Raw genomic sequence first — 18769 nt, 5'->3', positions numbered from 1 at the left:
TAAATGAACAAACGATACAGAGAAATAAAAAAATTAATAAAAATAAATAAAGATTTAAAAGAAGAGAATGAAATAAAAAAAAAAGATTAAGTGATTGAAAATTATAGACAAAATAGGAAAGTAACCACAATAGAAATGAAAAAAAAAATAATTGATAATTTACTTTATTTTTTGACTTTTTTTCAAAATAAAAAATTATATCAATTAATTTTTATTAACAGGATTAGGATTAAAAAACAGAAATTGGACACAAAACTCTTCTATTCCTTTTATTTTTCTTATTATCATAAAAATAGAAGAGATTTGGTATAATTAATTATGAGTCGTTTTTTTTACAATTTTTTGAAGACAAAAAAAGTAATACATAATTAATTTAATAATTAGAAAAAGATACAGAGAGATAAAAAAATTAGAGGAAAACTCTGCGTACAATCGATTAGGGCTTGTAAGTATTACAAGCCAATTAAACTCTAATCCCCAAAATTCGCTGCAAGTGCTACGTTCCTTACACGCGCTACATCCCTTCTTCTTCTCCTTCTTTTTTGATCGTTCTTTTCTCCTCCTTTCTCACTGGTTTGTTCTTCGTCGTTGACGTTAGTTCCTCCACATATTGTTACGGCACGTTTTCATTGCACCTTCTTCTTCTTCTTGCTGCACGTTCTTCTTCCTCTTCCTCTTCTTCTTCTTCTTTTCTTTTGTTTCTTGCATTCTCTTTCTCCTTCTTCATTTACGTGCTTTTCTCTCTGTTTTCTTTTTTTGTTATTCTCGATTTCTATTGTTTTTTGACATCAAGCTCTGAAATCGTTTTTGAAGAAGAAGAAGTAGCAGAAGATGAGGAGGAGAAAGAGAAAGAATTCTGAATTATGCATGATTTTGGGTGTATTTCTTAAATCCTTTGGGTGTATTTTCTGTAATCTTTTGGGTGTATTTCTATAATCGTTTGGGTGAATTCCTGTAACCGTTTGGGTGTATTTCTGTAATCTCTTGGGTGTATTTTCTGTAATCTTTTGGGTGTATTTCTATAATCGTTTGGGTGAATTCCTGTAACCGTTTGGGTGTATTTCTGTAATCTCTTGGGTGTATTTTATGTAATCGTTTGGGTGTATTTTTGTAATGCTTGCCATTTTTTCTGAAATGAAAAATACACCCATAGATATCAGCAAGATACACCCATAGATATGAGTCAGATACACCCATAGATATCAGTCAGATATCACTCAAATATACCCAAATGATTACAGAAATACACCCAAAAGATTACAGAAAATACACCCAAACGGTTACAAAAATTCACCCAAACGATTATAGGAATACACCCAAAGGGTTACAGAAAATACACCCAAAGTATTTAAAAAAATACACCCAAAATTCGTTGAAGTACATCTTATGCATAATTCAGAACTCTTTCTCTTTCTCCTCCTCATCTTCTACTGCTTCTTCTTCTTCAAAAACGATTTTACCATGAAAAATCGAAAAAAAAAGAAAACAGAGAGAAAAGACGTAAATGAAGAAGAAGAAGAAGAGGAAAACGAGGAAGAAGAACGTGCAGAAACGAAAGAAAAGGAGAAGAAGAAGAGTAAGAGGAAGAGCAAGAAGAAGAAGAAGAATTTCAGAAACCATGAAAATCGAAAAAAAACGAAGAAGAAGAAGAAGAAGAGGAAGAGGAAGAGGAAGAGGACGAAGACGAAGACGAAGAGGAAGAAGAAGAAGAAGAGAAGAGGAAGAAGAAAAAGACGAAAATGAACCGTTTGAGTGGGGCGCGTGTAGTTACGCTCCATTCAAAATGAGTTAATGCGCGTGTTAATGAAGTTTGGACTGATAACTTGTAAAACTTGTACGGCCTTTTTACTTGTATGTGGAGCAGGCCCAAAAAATTAATAAAAATAGACAAAACTCTAAAAGAAGAGAATGGAACAAAAAAAAAGACGAAGTGATCGAAAGTTATCCGTAAAATAGAAAAGTAACTGTAATAGAAATGAAAAAAAAGTTAATTGGTAATTTACTTTTTTTTTTACCTTTTTAAAAATAAAAGTTATATCAATTACTCTTTATTAATAGGATTAAGATAAAAAAGTAAAAATTGGACACCAAATTTTCCTGTGACCTTTATATATTATCATAGATATAAAAAAATTTCTGTAAAAAATTTATCAAAAACTTTTTGTTCTAAATTTTTATTTTTTAAAATGAACTAACATGACCATACTATTAAAAATTAGATTGAAATTAATCCGTTCCATTCCGTTAATTAAGAATTGGCCATCAAGTTAGTTCGATTTAATATATATCGTTTGACAGAAAATTAATTAAAAAAAATCGATTAACTAATTAAACTGATATATATTTTAACAGTTAATCGATTCAAAATAATAAACTACAAAAAAAATAAATCTATTTTTTTTTAAAAATATTTTATATATATTAATATATTATTTTATTATATCCAATTAAATCCTAATTAAAGTTCGATTATATTTTTGAATATCTAATTTCACTGGTTAGATGACCCGTTTGATTTTCAAACCTCAAACATTTGAAACTACTAATAAAAATAACGGTAACAAATGAGTTCAATTTTTACAATTAACGCGCTTAACCTTGTCATGTCACTGTGTAATTCAATTCCAATGGCTTTGAAGACTTGCTTCACTCTTCTCCACCATTCACAATACTCTTCTTCCAGAACCTGTGCTCTAAAGTATTCCTATAATTATTTATTTTTATCCATAGTAGATTCTTGGTTGATCTTTACTTAATTAAATCAAAAGTAGCAATGATCACTTGGTTTCTTGTTGAGATTGAGGTGTAGAAGTTAACCACTTTTTGTCTATATAACAATAATTTGATTTGATATTAATTTAGAAGAATTTTGTATTGAAAACAAAAAATTTAAATAGATAATTTGTAATTAAAGTATGTTGTATAAGGAGCGAAACAGAATATCAAAAAAAGAAAATATTATGTAATCTAAACGAGTGAAATTTACTATCCTGATTAGTTACAATAACAATAATTTGTTATTGTTAATTTAGAAGAATTTTGCATTGAAAACATAAAATTTAAATAGAGTCAACTCTTTTATTTTTTATTTTTATTTAAATAGATAATTTGTAATTAAAGTATATTGTATAAAGAGCGAAACAGAGTATCAAAAAAAAAATTATGTAATCTAAATGAGTCAAATATACTATCCCGATTAGTTACAATTATTTAATTCCTTCTCTTTGAGCTTCAGTCCCCTTTATCCAAAAAGGAAAAAAAAGATAATTTGTAATTTAAAAAATTGGATTAAAATATTAATTTTAGAATAAAAAATTATCTTTAACGCTTTGATTTTAGACTTCAAGATTAAGTAGTCCTTCTATAATGACTTCTTCTATAATGTCTTTTGAGAGTCTTTTGCTTTAATTAGAACTATCTACATTTACATAATACAAAAGATAAAAAAAAAAATTCTAAAATGAATTTTTAAAATGAAATTATTTAATTTTTATTCATAATGTAATATAAATTAATTGACACACTCTATCTTAGAAAGTGAAACTTACATCAATAAATAAATAAATACTATATCTAAAAACAGGAAACCAAAAAAGAAGAAAAAGTAGAAACCAAAAAAGAAGAAGAAGGAGGAGAAGAAGAAGAGAAGAAGAATGAGTGACTAGCAATCAGATTCTGCAATGATGAATCCATGGAATATCAGAGACCCGTACGATATGATAGACTTTGATGCCGACGATGAAGCACCGCAGTTTCAGTTTGAGTTTCCGCCTCTGCCTGAGCCCGTCTGGAATGCGGACGAAAACAATGTAGGTGAGCCGTGTGCCATGGACGTGAGTGGTAATCAACCACCACAGCCGGTTATTGATTCATGTTTCCCGGAAGCTATGAAGAGGACAGAGCACTATTGGGGAAGCCCATTATCACTTCAGTCTCAGCCTCAGCCATGTGCCATGGACGTGAGTGGTAATGAACCACCTCAGCCAGTTATTGATGATTGTTTCCCGGAAGTTATAAAGAGGACAGAGCACTATTGGGGAAGCCCATTATCTGGTTCTCAATCACTTCAGTCTCCGTCTCAGTCTCAGTCACGTGCCATTGACGTGTGTGGTAATCAACCACTTCAGTCTCAATCTCAGACGGATATAGTAAGGACGCTGACGGATGAGTTTTTCGCTGACACCTGTGGTTATCCACCACCTCAGCCTCAGCCTCAGACTCAGTGGGATACCAGTAGGAACATGTTAAAGCTGATTCCCGATGTCGGTGGTCATCAACCACTTCAACCTCAAGCTCCGGTCTGGACTTGGGAGGAGAATAAAGCATTTGAGTCAATTATTACCAGTTGTTTTCAGGATGATATCCAGAACCGCTGGGAGGACGTGGCTGCTCGTCTCCCCGGCAGGACCCCGACACAGCTGCAAGAACGCTTTCAGAAGCTGATGAACGACATCAATACAATGACCATCATGATGGAACACAACCCTCTCTCCATCCCTATCAATGCAACAACACCACCACCACCATCACACCCTTATTCCACTCATCATCATCACAGGTCCGTATTCTCAATATTTTCGTTCTTATTAAACTATTCTTCGACCTTAATCCATGACAACAATAAAGAAGTCTCGTGTCCTACAAATTCAGCCCAACAAAATACATAAATTTAATTCTAATTTGTTTTGTGATTTTAGATTAAAAAAATTGTAATTGAATTTATGTATTCTGTTGGGCTGAATTTGTGGGGTACGAGACCTCTTTATTGTTGTCAGGGACTAAGGTGGAAGAGTAGTTTAATAGACTAAAATTATGATTAAATTTATGTATTCTATTGGGTTGAATTTGTGGATCACAAGACTTCTTTATTGTTGTCATGGGTTAAGGTGGAATAGTAGTTTAATAATTCCCTTCTTATTTCGCAAGGTTTATTTCTGTTTACTTATTCTATATTTCTTTTTTCTTATAAATTTTATGAACAAACCTAATAAACAATGAACTTTTTAATATTTTGTTTATTATCATGGCAGGGAGGAGGTCGTGCCAGCTGCAGAGGAGGAGGTAGTGCCAACTGCACAAGAGGAGGCAGCACCAACAAAGACAGGATATCATTGGACCGAAGATGAACATAGGTATTTATTATTATATTACTTCTTTTTATCTCTTATTTATTTATTTATTTATTATTTAGTTGAATATTGGTATTTACAAAAGAAAAAAAGCGAAGCAACTAATATCAACATATAGAAGCAATTCTCTTGAATTAGATATATCTCTAACTTGTCCATGATGATTGTATGTTGTCTACAATATATAAGTCTAGCACTTCCTTTTTGCAAGATCGACTTCAACGCTCTCTTGTTAATTAAAGCTTGCATACATCAGTGTTTTTATGCATTAATAACTAGTAATTTGAGCGAATTCTAAAGTAATTTTTATTGATTGCTATATTTATTTTGTTTTGACCGTGGTTGGCATAATAAGGTTTCTAGTTGGACTAAAAATCAAAAAGGAAAAAAAAAATTGTTTGATATCTAAAAATATCGTTACTAATTAAATAGTTTATGCTTTTGTTTAAAAATTTTTAGTATAAAATTTGTTAATAGTTATTTCAAAAATCATATTTTGGTAGGTTATTTCTTAGAGGGTACCAAAAAGAAGGCTCACACTGGAAAAGAATTTCAGAATATTATGTAAAAACAAAAACTCCTAGTCAAATTTCCAGTCATGCTCAGAAACATTTTTTACATCAAGAAGAATTAGCTAAAGGAAAAAAGTTAAGGAAAAGCATTTTTGATGTAATTTGATCATTGTAAGTCATTTTTTTACTCTCAATTACTTTGTCTAATTCAATTTCTACTAATATAGAAAATATTTAATTGACTATTTTAAACTCTTTTAAGTTATTATTCATAATAGTTACACTGTTTTAATTGTTTTTCAATGTAGAAATTGTGCCCTAATTCAACCTTTTTAACGGATGGAGGATTTGCTTAAAGGAGGAAGAACATGTAAATGGTTTAAAGATTTTTATTTAGGTTGCACATATCTAGTTCAAGTTAATTGTTAGCTAGTTTTGTAAATGAACAATGCCCGGAAGATATGTTTGAAAAAATAATGATGTAGGTAAGACGATCATTATAGATGTAATTGTGATTTATAACCTTTTTATTAATAATATTTGATTTTCTAGTTTTCCGGCCTTGATGGCAATGCCGAAGGGGACGGTGAACTAGATTTTATCTAAAGTCTTGATGGCTATTCCGAGGAGACTTTTGGTAGAAAAGATGTATCTTTTTAAACAGATATGTAGAAGAATTTTAAAAGTATTTGATCCATAAAAAATAGTTATAAAATACTTTTAGGTAATTTTATACCTTTATTAATGATTACTTCTTTTTCATATTTTATTTGGTTGTCATTGAAAAAGAGTTGAAAAAGAAGAGCTTGACACTAATTAGATTATAGACAAAGTATTTGATACTCATTAGCTTGTTAAGTATTTACACAATTACTCCAATTAACTTGCTGTGTTGTATTTACGTGATGGCAGCAGTAATAAAAATTTGTTTTATTAATGTTATTATTGCCTCTTTTTGATGAACGAGAACAAGTGACTTTTGTAACAACACTTTTGTTGTTATCGTGAAAAATTATATTTACAATGACAGCCTTAAATACGAAAGTGAAGACAAGATGTAATAGAATTATCGGTTGTTCATAGAAGAAAATTATTTTCATTTCATAAAGGAGAAAAGAAAAGGCAAATTCATAGAACATACTTGAATTTAAGTTATATATTTTCCATGATATCTTTCTATGTTATATAGTGTGTACACTTTCTATATGTAATTATTGAATAAATTTCTATGTAATTTGTTTTATTTAATCACAGAAAATATGATTCACAATACTTGTTTGAATCTTATTTACAATGTATCTAATCAGTTATTTTCATATTCATTGCCGCCATCATTGAATTCTTTATTGAAATTGTTCATTAAGTATAATATGTCAGTTTTTACTTGTCCTGCATTATTGTCTTATCTCATCTATTTTTTGTTCTCTTGCTTGAGTAGTGTTCAAGCCATTCTTTCTCTTCTGATTTTCCATTAATCTTTTTTATGTCTTTTATCCTTAGAGAACGTTTGCCATAGGTATTTTTCTCAACTCCTTGCTTTCACCTCTTTGTTTCATTATAGAACCTTTATGATCTTGAGTGTCTTTGACTTGATGCTTTAGTTTAATTTAGTGCGTTATTCTTGTCATGATTCCAATAAGCTAATTTAGCTGCGTGAGTTTAATTTAATTTGCACTTGAAGCTATTTTGTTGCTTCGTTACATCATGGTTAGGTAAAGGTATTTTGAAGCTATTTTTTTCTGACGATATAAATGTAAAATTGTCATGCTAATTTCAGTAATAGAGAATATTTGTTGACATGGCTTAGTTATTATCCTCTGTTGTCTTTTTATTTGTACTCTATTCTATGTTAATAGAAAAATATTTTAAGAAAAATAAAATTCATATTATTTCTCACTAATCAGACTCAAACATTAAAGTCATGGTGCTCCAAGTTATAAAAACTTTGGATGTTGTCTTTTAAATTTTAAAGTGGACAGTAGTTGCACATAAGTTAATTATATGGGGTATGACTAAAGAAACTTCAAATTCATATTATTTATTTATTTGAATATTGATGTTTGCCTACAAAAAATGTAGGCATTTTATTATAATGAATTATTATTTTGTTGATTGCTAAGCTCATATACAATAATATTGATCACTATGTTTGAATGCCTTCTCACAATAAGGCCCAGAAACTTTAATTGTAGAGAAAAGCACAAGTGAATAATGTGATGCTGACAACAGAACACACCATGAATCCATAACATTATAAAGAATTACCTAGTCCATTAGTCCAAGGTTGGACATCTTGCAAGAACATAGTACATACTGGCTTGGGAACCAGATTTATGTCTGTTACAATCTTGTTTGAACCTTAAATATCAATTACAATGTACTTTAAGGTTGATACCAGTTTGTTTATCAAGAAAAAGGACATTCATAACCAAATTTATTTCTTTGCTTGCTGCTGCTAATAATATCAGGTATTCGTTTCGCGTCCAAGTGGTGAAAAATATTCAAGTGTACTATGTGCAGGTAAACATTTATAGATTGCCTTGTAAATTACCAGTTACTAATTTATCATTCTCTTAAGCTTATTCTTGTAAATTAATTTCTTTTAAAAAATTTACTTCAATTTCGTTCAGAGAAAACCCAGTATCAGGAATTCAATCATGGGTTTGGAATCTGAGTGGTGACAAATCCACATATCATGCATTGTACCCAAGGGCTTGGACAATATATGAAGATAAAATGGGCTAGTCATATATTCCAAAATTCCAAGTGCATTATGATATTAATTGTAAATACCTTATCCCTTACATTGATTATCTCCTCTATAATTTTGTTCCAAATGCAGAACCTGACCCAGCACTGAGAATAGTTTGTCCTCAGATCTCACCTATTATACCCCATAATTACAAGGAGAGTAGCTTTCCTGCACCAGTTTTTACTTTCGTGGTAGGCAAGAGTCACTTCAATTTCTTTTTTAGTTAGAATTTGATACATATGTTGCTCTTAATATGCAATGAATGTTATTTATGCAGTTAAATAATTTTGGAAAAACAACAGCAGATGTCACCTTGCTTTTCACATGGATTGTAAGTGAAACTTTTTTGTTGACTATTTACTATTACACTGTTGGTGTTTTAATGTTTTATCCTATTCTTGGTCCTTGGGGTGCTTAATGCAAACAATTGATGTATGCATTTGGATTTCTGTTGGAGGACTTTCTGAGTTTACTGGTGATCATTTTAATTCAAAGATGTAAGAAAATTGTGACTTGGTCACCTTCTTTGTGAAAATCTCCCACTTGATTGCTTTTTATTCTAACATTCAAGACACATATTTTGTCATGCTAGGGTGAATGACAAAGTTATAATTTTTCACAATATTTCATAGAAACTTGAAAAATATTTATTCATTGTTTTGTTATATCAAGTTATTGGTTCCATCATGTTTTCTTCTCCTGGATAAAGCTAATTATTCTGTTCTAGCTTCTGAGCATTATATAAGACAAGCACTTGGATTTTCCTTTATTTGGATATCATAAATAATTTCTTGTCAATTATGACAATTACAATGTTGAAGACTTCAAGTCCTTACAAGCATCACTGTTTCATAATATTGGAAGCCTAAACAATTACCCCTTTTGAACTCTTAAAAGGATTGGTTTTTACATTTTCTTACATTAGGCCATTTTTTATCTTCATTTTAGTATGTTTAGGATTCTAATATTTTTCAAAAATAGGGGTTGTTACTTTGTAAGTTATATCCTGGTATATTCTGAGTTGATTAAATGAAGATATCATCATGCAGATTGTATTGCTGTTTTTTCAGCTTTTGTTGCTTTTTCACTATTAACTCATGTATGTGTATAAATATAAGTACAAACTATGTGTTTTATGTGTGCAAAGTGCAAACTTTTATAACTTCTTATTTTCCTTTTTTATTTGATATTTTATTCCCTCTTTTAAGAAATAGATACTCTCTTATCAATTATCGAAAAAAAAAAGCCCTACATTCAAGAACTATAATTCAGTTTTAACTTGAATTATCTAGCATAAAACTTACTATAAAAAGAAAAAAACAGTTTTAAAATGCTTGACTTGGCCAACCAAAAATATAGTTAAGTTGATAAACTTATTTTCACTAATTTATTCTGCTCAACCGAACAAAGAAGGGAAAGGAGTAAAATCAGCAACTCCACTACTGTAAGCCTAAAAGCAAGGAAAAACTAGCAAGTTAAATACAAAAAATTACACTGAAAAAAATAAAATTACAACAAAGTTTTACTTTGGTCAAAAGATTATCACCATATTTTTTCAAATAACCCTTAATGTTCCTTTAAAACTGTGTTTGTTTTTCTTTCTTTCTCTAAGATTGAAGACGTCCTTCACTGATTGAAATCTTCAACAATTAAAAGGGATTCATATATATTCCTAAAGAGTATTGAATTGTTCCAAACACAACCTTTGGGTTCAAACTACAATTTATTGCCATTTCAATCCGTTACTGCATTTCTATAACCACACAAAGATCATCAAATAATAATTGGGAAGAAACAAGAACTCTGCATTTGGTACGCAACTATATTATTGTTCTTGCTATTATACTTTGTGATTTTTGTAGAATTTAGCTATATAATTATTCAAGATTCTTTGCGGATTTGTTAAACAATAATAGTTGCTAAATAACAAGGTGAAAACTCAGGTGAAGTTGATATCTGAGAGCCGTTAGATGAAAATTTAGTCAAATCAGTCAAATTATCTAACCGTTCTCAGGCATCAACTTCACGTGAAGTCGACTGCACTTAAGTTTCCACCAAATAACAAATGCCATGAATAAATATGTGAACTTGTTTTCTCAATATTTGTAAGTTTTCAAAAAATTTTATTTTTGTAAAAGTCTAAACACCTAACAAATACTAATATATTTCAGATAAAGTAAAGGGTGCAGCACTACTTACGAATTGTCTTCTCAAAAACAATACAAAAAGACTTGAAATTTAGATTCTTGTCAATCTTGGTCTTTATTTTATCATACATCATCATCCAACAATGATTGAAAAAGTAGAATCTTTGAAAAACACTTCTTCCACCACCCTTGGCATCTCTAAAGAACTCTGCGACGACGACGGCCGGCCACAACGAACCGGTACACATCCATATTCCATCAATCCATGTTCCAAATCCAATATTTTATGTATATATACACACACCATTATGTGAATGTTGTTATGCAGGAACTGTATGGACAACAAGTTCTCATATAATAACAGCAGTGATTGGATCTGGAGTTTTATCATTAGCATGGTCAATAGCACAATTAGGCTGGATTGCTGGCCCTATTATTATGATCTTCTTTAGTCTTGTCACTTTGTATACTTCATATTTTCTTGCAAAGTGTTATCGTGCTGGGGACCCCATTACTGGCAAGAGGAGCTACACTTACATGGAAGCCATTGGCAACATTCTCGGTAAATACAAACAAAACTGTGTTAGATATGATGATTGTTTGAGCAAATTTTTATGTAAAAAATAAATGTTACGTATTATATCAAGTAATTTAATAATAAAAAAAATCTTGAAAGCTAAACATTGTATAGATAATATGCAATTAACATTAATATAAAGAAAAAAAAATCTAAAACTTTTAAAAATAAGAATATTCAAAATTTTATTAAAAAAATATTTAAAATATAAACTCAACAAAAATTCATCTTAAGTGAATTTTATATTGATCTTGATTGACAACCTAAAATTATCGAGTTATGCTACATGTATACCAAAATCAACCACCAAAGTCAGCCACAGTATAAAATACATGTTAGAATATAAATACATATCAAAAATAAATTAAATCACACAATGTATTTATACATTAGTGGCTGATTTTAGTAGTTGATTTTGGTGTACAAATAGCATTTTTTATTTTAGTTGGACGATTTTTTAAAATAAGATCCGAATAAATAAATAGGTTGAAGTGAATTTTAATTGAAAAAGATTGGGAATCAATTTTTTTTAAATAACATTTTTTTTTTCTTTTAGATTTCTCTTTTTGTCTCCTTAACCTTTGAGCATCTATTACTATTATTTTGTGGGTTGATTATTGGGTGACAAAATTAAAGTTAATTCCCTAACAAAACTATTTTACAATATGATGTGTCATGTTAATAATTATTTATATATATGTTTTGAGTAGATTATGTGAAAAATATTTTTCATCTCTTTTGATTCAATTGAGTGAATAATTTTAAAACTCTATAGTCACATAAATGTTGCATATGCCATACCATTGCAGGAGGGAAAAATGTTTATTTTTGTGGGATAATACAATATGCAAATCTTTATGGAACTACAATAGGATATACAATTGGTGCCTCCCTTAGCATGATGTAAGTTCAGTTATTAATCCTAACTTTTTATCTTTCAGTTGATATTATTTGAATATTTTGATTTGGAATAATTTAAATTGGCTACTACGACTATTGCCTCTTACTATGTGAACTCAAATCAATTAGTCATAGTTCACTAGATTTAATTTTAATTTGAAAAATGAGTTTAATTTCTATTTAATTTGTAAAACTTTCTTAAGCTAACATTATCAAATATAGGTTGTCATTACATATTTACAATAACAAAAATCAGTAATACTAAAGAGACAAAAAAAATAGCCAAAATTTATATTATTTAGTATTTATTAATTGTTATAGCAATTAATAAGTACTAAATAAAGCAAGTTCTGACTTATTTTAGCTAATTTTTTTTGTTATTAAATATTTTCAAAAAAAATCTAACTCTTGGGTAATACTAGAGAAATAAATAATTGGAATAAGAATTTATTAATTTGGTCTCAAATTTTTCGAGTGATTCAATTCAGTCTCTTAATTATTAATTAGCATAATAACCTATCAAAACAAAAATTTAACTCCACAATTTAATTTGGTCATTCAAATTTGACGACATAATTTAATTTGATCTTTTCGTTGTCATTCCATAAATTTCGTGAAGGTGTAACATGTTACATGAGGGATTAAAATAATGTCAAATTGAATTACATATCATCAAATTTTGAAGATCGAATTTGGATAACAAAGTCGGATTTTAATAACTATTTTGGGTCATTTGAAATCAAGAAGCCAAACTAAGTCGCAGAATTAATTTGACCATCATATATATAAAGTCAATTAAAATTTGACGGACCAAATTGAGTTACATATGAGATTTGAGAGGACTAATTAAATCAAGCTTTTACTAGAAATTGTAAGCTTAGTCATCATGTTACTAAAATTACTTCAATATCAAGAAATTGATAGGATTATCCTATTGCATTACTTGCATTAATTTTTAAATGAAATTTAACATGGTTTGTTTGGCAGGGCAATAACAAAGATTCATTGCATATACTCATCCGAAGGAAAAGACCCATGTATTATTTATGGCAACCGTTACTTAATGGGGTTTGGAATAATCCAACTTGGTTTCTCTCAACTTCCTGATTTTCATAATATTTCATGGCTGTCAATACTTGCTGCAGTCATGTCCTTCACATATTCCATAATTGGTCTTATTCTTGGAATTATCAAAATGGCAGGTTATATATGTCTTTTCCTACATCAAGTTTTTCTCTCTATTTTTCACATACTTATATTATTTAAACATAAATTAAACTGAAAGTTGTATTTAAGAAAAAATACGGTTTGATTCAAAAAAGTTTCATTCATGTGATATACTAATATATTGCTAAACATACATGATATATTAGTAAAATATTAATGGTTGGTTGATGAGTAAAGATTAAAAATAATTATTTTAAGAATTAAATTAATATTTTATTTTTTTTAAAAATATTTTTTCAATTTCAGGAATCATAAATTGAAATTTTTATACAGTTTATGAATAATATAGCATAAAAAAATAAAAATGGCTTATCATTTTGAGATTTGGAGGAGTATAGTAAAATTATATTATTGGCTAATAAATTTTTTATGGTTGGTTCTTGAAACAGAAAATGGTACTGTAATGGGTACCATAGCAGGAGCTAAAGGAGAATTAGCGATTGATAAAGTGTGGGGGATATTTCTAGCTCTTGGAAACATTGCCTTTGCATATTCATATTCTTTTATTCTCATTGAAATTCAGGTACATCATTTTTAATTTCTTAATCAAATAAAGGTCTTTTTTTTACTAATTTATAAACTTGAAATTTAATGTATTTACGTGAAATTACATCTAAATATATTAAGGTGGTGTTTGTTTACCAAGACAAGGATAATTTCGGAAGAATGTTTGAAACGAGAGAGAATATTTATGAATTTTTAAAAATATTTTTAATTATTTATTATATATTTGTGTATATTTATATATATTATTTTATATATTTTAATAAAATATTTAATTATTAAAATAATCAAACCTGACATAATAGAACAATAATAAAATTTATCATAACGGAATAGCCAAAACTTTTTTTTCACAGCATAATCAATTTTTTTATGAATACTAAATATATATTTGTACATAATAATTAATTGATGGCTAATTTTTGTGTTAAACATGGTTGAAGTATGTTACTTACCTCAAGAAAAAAATAAATAAAAAGAGCAATAATTTTAGATATAATATAGTTCTTGTGTCTCTACTTATCAATTTAAGCGTTAAAAATAAATGGTTTTATAACAAATGAAAATCTAATATATAGTTATATACAATAAAATTAAATATTGATTTTATTGTCTTATCGAACTATTATTTTTTTGTCTAAATTTATTGTTACTGTTGACTTTTTAAACCCTTGTGGGCTGGGCTTTTTAAAAACCCAACTTGAAAATAAAATTAGTATTTTTAAAAAAAAAAATTACTACCTATTTTTTAAAATTTATTCTTTAATCAATCTTTTTAAGAATTTATTATTATTTAATTAATTTGAATATTCATTTTTACATATCAGTTATTTAAAAAATTTTAAAAAATCAATTTTTTTAAAATTGAATAAAAAATATTTAAAAAATATTTAATTATACTAATTTTTTTAAACAATAACTTCGAGGGATCTAACGAAATTAATAATACAAATTTTAATATATCTTTTGGCTATTATTATATAAATTGATTAGTTTACAATAATGATATTTCTCTGACTAAACAGGATACCATAAAATCTCCTTTTGAACTAAAAACAATGATGTTTGCTACAAGAATAAGCATTGCAACAACAACAACATTCTATGTCTTATGTGGATGCATAGGTTATGGTGCATTTGGAAACTCAGCACCAGGAAATTTACTTACAGCATTTGATAATCCAATTTGGCTCATTGACATTGCAAATTTAGCACTAGTCATTCACCTTGTGGGAGCATACCAAGTTTATTCTCAACCCCTCTTTGCATTTGTTGAAGAACATGCATCTAAGAAATGGCCAAGTCTTGAAACTGAACACAAGGTGGAAATACCATTTTTACCCTCTTTCAAGCTAAACAAATTGAGGCTAGTTTGGAGATCATTTTTTGTTGTGGTAACAACTTTTATATCAATGTTGGTTCCATTCTTTAATGACATAATGGGAGTGATTGGGGCATTAGGATTTTGGCCCTTAACAGTTTATTTTCCTGTGGAGATGTACATCAAACAAATGAAAATCCGAAAATGGAGTGAGAAATGGATTGGTTTACAATGTTTGAGTATGTTTTGTCTCTTAGTAACACTTGCTGCTCTTGTTGGATCAGTGGTTGGTGTCTTGCTTGACCTTTCAAAATTCAAGGCATTCAGCTCACAATTATAGTACTCAAATTAAAGCGCTATATATATGGCTTTGGTTTTTGTATTACTTGTTTAATTATCCATCACCCATTCAGTGATTTTGTTATTATTATCAGAGTGTATGTAAAATTGTAAATGTTATCGAAATAATTAAATAATATAATATTAGGATTTACATTAAATTAAATCTTCTTTTGTATAGTATTTTGTGTTGGACAACTTCTTGATCTTATTTTCATTTTTTTTAAAACGACCAAAGTTTAGTTTGATAAAACCTTTTGAAAAGTTGCTTATGTTTTTTAAAAGCACAAGCTCTTCATTTTGTGTTTGGTAAATCAAAAAGACCATGTGTTTGTGCTTACAACTTTTACAAAATCGGGATACTTTTGAAAACAACTAAAATGAAGTTTTTTAAAGTTGGCTTGTATTTTTCAAAATTTAAAAGTCTAATATAACCTCATATATTAATTAATTTTCAAATTTAATGCTTAAATTTATGTCTTTTATAATATTTTTAAATTTTAAAAGCTATTTTACCAAACTTAATTGTTGCTACTTGTATTTATTAAAAATTATTTTTAATTTAATTTATTAAACATAAATGCTACACTTTTTAAAAAGCTAGCTTTTATAAGCTACTTTTAAAAAGTAAAAACTTTACCAAATTAAGCCTAAATATAGTTTTTTTTTGTGACTAAATAGAAAAGAAAGAAAAAAAATAGAAACAAAACCAAATTAATTGGCTAGGTTCATATCTAAATCTATTAGATGTTGAAACTCACTCTCACTCCATGGTTGACTCCAATTCGAGTAAATGTCCGCACCAGAAGCAGCTGCTTTAGCCATACAATCTGAAACACTATTTGCATTCTTCTGAATTAAAAGAATAGAGACTCTCCAATTCCAATTCATAACCTATGCTTTGCAAAATTTCATTTCGGAATATCCTTACCAAGCATTCTTTGGTTTACCAAGAAAATAGCTTCTAAACAGTCTGTTTCACAAATAACCTCACAAAATCCACTATCCCAAACTAGAAGTAAATCTCTCCAAATAGCATACAATTTAGCAAAAAGACTACTGCACACTTTGACTTTTCTAGTGCAACCTTTCAACCAACATCCATCAAAATTGCGAATGATACAACCAAAACTAGCATAGCCAAAAGGAGCAAAATAACTAGCATCACAATTCAATTTAACAGAATGAACTGGAGGTAGAATCCAACGCAGATAAAGTGAAGGAAGAGACAAAGATTGATGCAAAGAAAAAATAGTGTGGAACTTTCTTACTGAACTATGAACCAAATTCACCACTTTACTAGCACTCCAAGAGTCATTTGTATTAAATAAGTCATGATTCTTGCTTCTCCAAATTCACCAAATGGTCGAAAAGAAAAAAACATCTCCACTCTTTGCACCTCTGTAGAGCCAATCACGTAAATCTGAGTTATCTGAATACAGGTTTAAAAGGTTTCAAACTTCTCGGCACTAGGGCACTCTCGAAACAATGAAGAATGGATTCAGAACCATTCTGACACCGATGACAAGTGCTAGATAAAGCTAAGCCACGACTCAAACGAAACTCTGCCGTAGGAATAGCATTATGAAGACTGAGCCAAATCAAGAACATGTACTTCTCAAGAATATGCAATCGCCATACCCACAACCAATTATCACGCTCATTCCAGTCAAACTTTCTTTTGACTAGCCAACTGTATCCACTCCTAACCGAGTAAAGTCTAGAAGATGCTACACCCCACAACTAACCCGAACTCTCTCCAGCATTCAACTAACAAGAGAAAGACCTTTGCTATCAACTTGACCCTTCCAAAGGAACTGTCTCATCATAGAAGACAATTTATCGCAAACTCAATTTTGAAAAAAAGATACCTACATATGATAGACAGGAATGGATGCTGCAACAGAATTGATTCGGCAAAGTCTCCCTGCTTTATTTAGAAGCCTTCCTTTTTAATTAGCCAATATTTCCCTCACCTTTTCAATCACTGAATGAAAAGAAGCCCTACTGGTACGGGAATGATTAATGTTAACTCCAATATATCTTCCTAAGTCCAAAGTAAAACGTATTGAAGAAACACTAGTAAAAATATCTCTTTTACGAGCAGTCACATTTTTAGAACAAAAAGCTTTAGACTTTTCAAGATTTACTTTCATGTCAAATGCCTTGCAAAAAATGTTAAGAGAATGCATGACCATTTGGACTTGACTCTTTGTAGTCTGGCAGAAAAGTAAAAGATCATTTGCAAACATCAAATGAGAAAATTTTGGGCCACCCCTAGTGACAAAAACTGGTTTCCACACACCCTCGACCACCTTATGAGATATATAACAAGCAAGTCTTTCTATACAAAGCACGAATAAGGAATGAGACATTGGATCATCCTGTCTAAGCCCCCTTCTAGGAGAAACTATCCAATCTATTCCCATTTCACATAATAGAAAGAGATGATGCACTGACACAATTCATAATCAAATTAACAGTGATGATAGAAAAACCAAAAGCAATAAGAGTACTTGCCAAAAACCTCCAATCCACCCTATCATAAAATTCAGAATTTTAAAACAAGAGTACCTTTTTTGGATTTTATGTGCTTCATAAAATTCAGAATTTCTTGGACCACAATAATATTATCAGGAGCACCACGACCCAAAATAAAACCTTCTTATAAAGGACTAACAATATATGGAAGAAAAGGCCGAAGTCGATTATTCAATACTTTGGTGATAATTTTATAAACAACATTACACAAGTTAATAGGTCTGAAATTCTTTATAAAGGTAACGGCGACGGCAAGCTCAAGGAAGACCACTATAATGAATGATGAAGATGATGATGACGACGATGAAGGCTGGGTGCGATGAAGGCGATGAAGCTGGGTGCGATGAAGGATAATGATGAAGATGATGATGATGGCGATGAAGGCTGCCGGGTGCAATGAAGTTGAACGATGAACGACGAAGGAAGCTAAGGATTCGAGAGTGAAGATGAAGCTGACGGCGTTGTTTAGGGTTTGAAAGTGAATTTTAGGGTTAAAAGTGAATTTGGCAACAATAAGAAACTAGTGTACTGTGTTGTTGCATTGTTATCATTTTTAGGGTTAAAATTTGAAAACTTAGAAAAAAAAGTTAAAGTGTGAAAAAAATAAGTGAGAAACTAAATTTTAGGGGAGGGAACTCTATCGGCACGTTTTTTTATGGTACCAAAATAAACACAGTATAGCTAGGCTTTTAAAGCGTGCCGATTTTTCTCTATGGCCACGCTTTTTAAGCGTGACAAAAAATGTGACCAAATTTCAAATAAATAGCCACTTTTGTAAAAACGTGCCGATTTCTTTCTATGGCCACGCTTTTTAAGTGTG

The 18769-nt window shown here is 29.7% G+C and overlaps 1 protein-coding gene and 1 pseudogene across 4 annotated transcripts; both read left to right on the top strand.

Annotated features, from left to right (window-relative positions):
- The first annotated feature begins 3640 nt into the window (after window positions 1–3640).
- LOC107463192 (uncharacterized) lies at window positions 3641–9397 on the top strand. 4 transcript variants are annotated; one of them, XM_052253045.1, is made up of 5 exons: window positions 3641–4558; window positions 5031–5132; window positions 8110–8161; window positions 8283–8373; window positions 8485–9397. In XM_052253045.1, exons 1-4 carry the CDS (start codon window positions 3681–3683, stop codon window positions 8313–8315), a joined length of 1065 nt encoding a protein of 354 aa, XP_052109005.1. In that variant the 5' UTR covers window positions 3641–3680; the 3' UTR covers window positions 8316–8373; window positions 8485–9397. The 4 variants fall into 4 exon arrangements, with proteins under 4 accessions (XP_052109005.1, XP_020985526.1, XP_052109006.1 ...); XM_021129867.2 differs by lacking the exons at window positions 8110–8161; window positions 8283–8373; window positions 8485–9397 and adding exons at window positions 5633–5812; window positions 5950–6097; XM_052253046.1 differs by lacking the exons at window positions 8110–8161; window positions 8283–8373 and having other exon boundaries at window positions 8671–8698.
- A 1286-nt stretch (window positions 9398–10683) lies between these two features.
- Window positions 10684–18547, top strand: LOC107463162 (amino acid permease 4-like; annotated as a pseudogene).
- Window positions 18548–18769: the final 222 nt, after the last annotated feature.

Source organism: Arachis duranensis, chromosome 8 (assembly GCF_000817695.3).
Source record: "Arachis duranensis cultivar V14167 chromosome 8, aradu.V14167.gnm2.J7QH, whole genome shotgun sequence".
Taxonomy (NCBI): domain Eukaryota; kingdom Viridiplantae; phylum Streptophyta; class Magnoliopsida; order Fabales; family Fabaceae; genus Arachis; species Arachis duranensis.
The sequence above is the reverse complement of the archived record's forward strand: the minus strand, read 5'-3'. Positions and strand labels throughout refer to the sequence as shown.

Excerpts from the sequence above, each read along its gene's own strand:
- LOC107463192 (XM_021129867.2), top strand. The coding sequence starts at position 3,681 with ATGATGAATCCATGGAATATCAGAGACCCGTACGATATGATAGACTTT. Across the intron at positions 4,559-5,030 it reads TCCACTCATCATCATCACAG|GGAGGAGGTCGTGCCAGCTG; the intron begins GTCCGTATTCTC and ends TTATCATGGCAG. Across the intron at positions 5,133-5,632 it reads TGGACCGAAGATGAACATAG|GTTATTTCTTAGAGGGTACC; the intron begins GTATTTATTATT and ends ATATTTTGGTAG.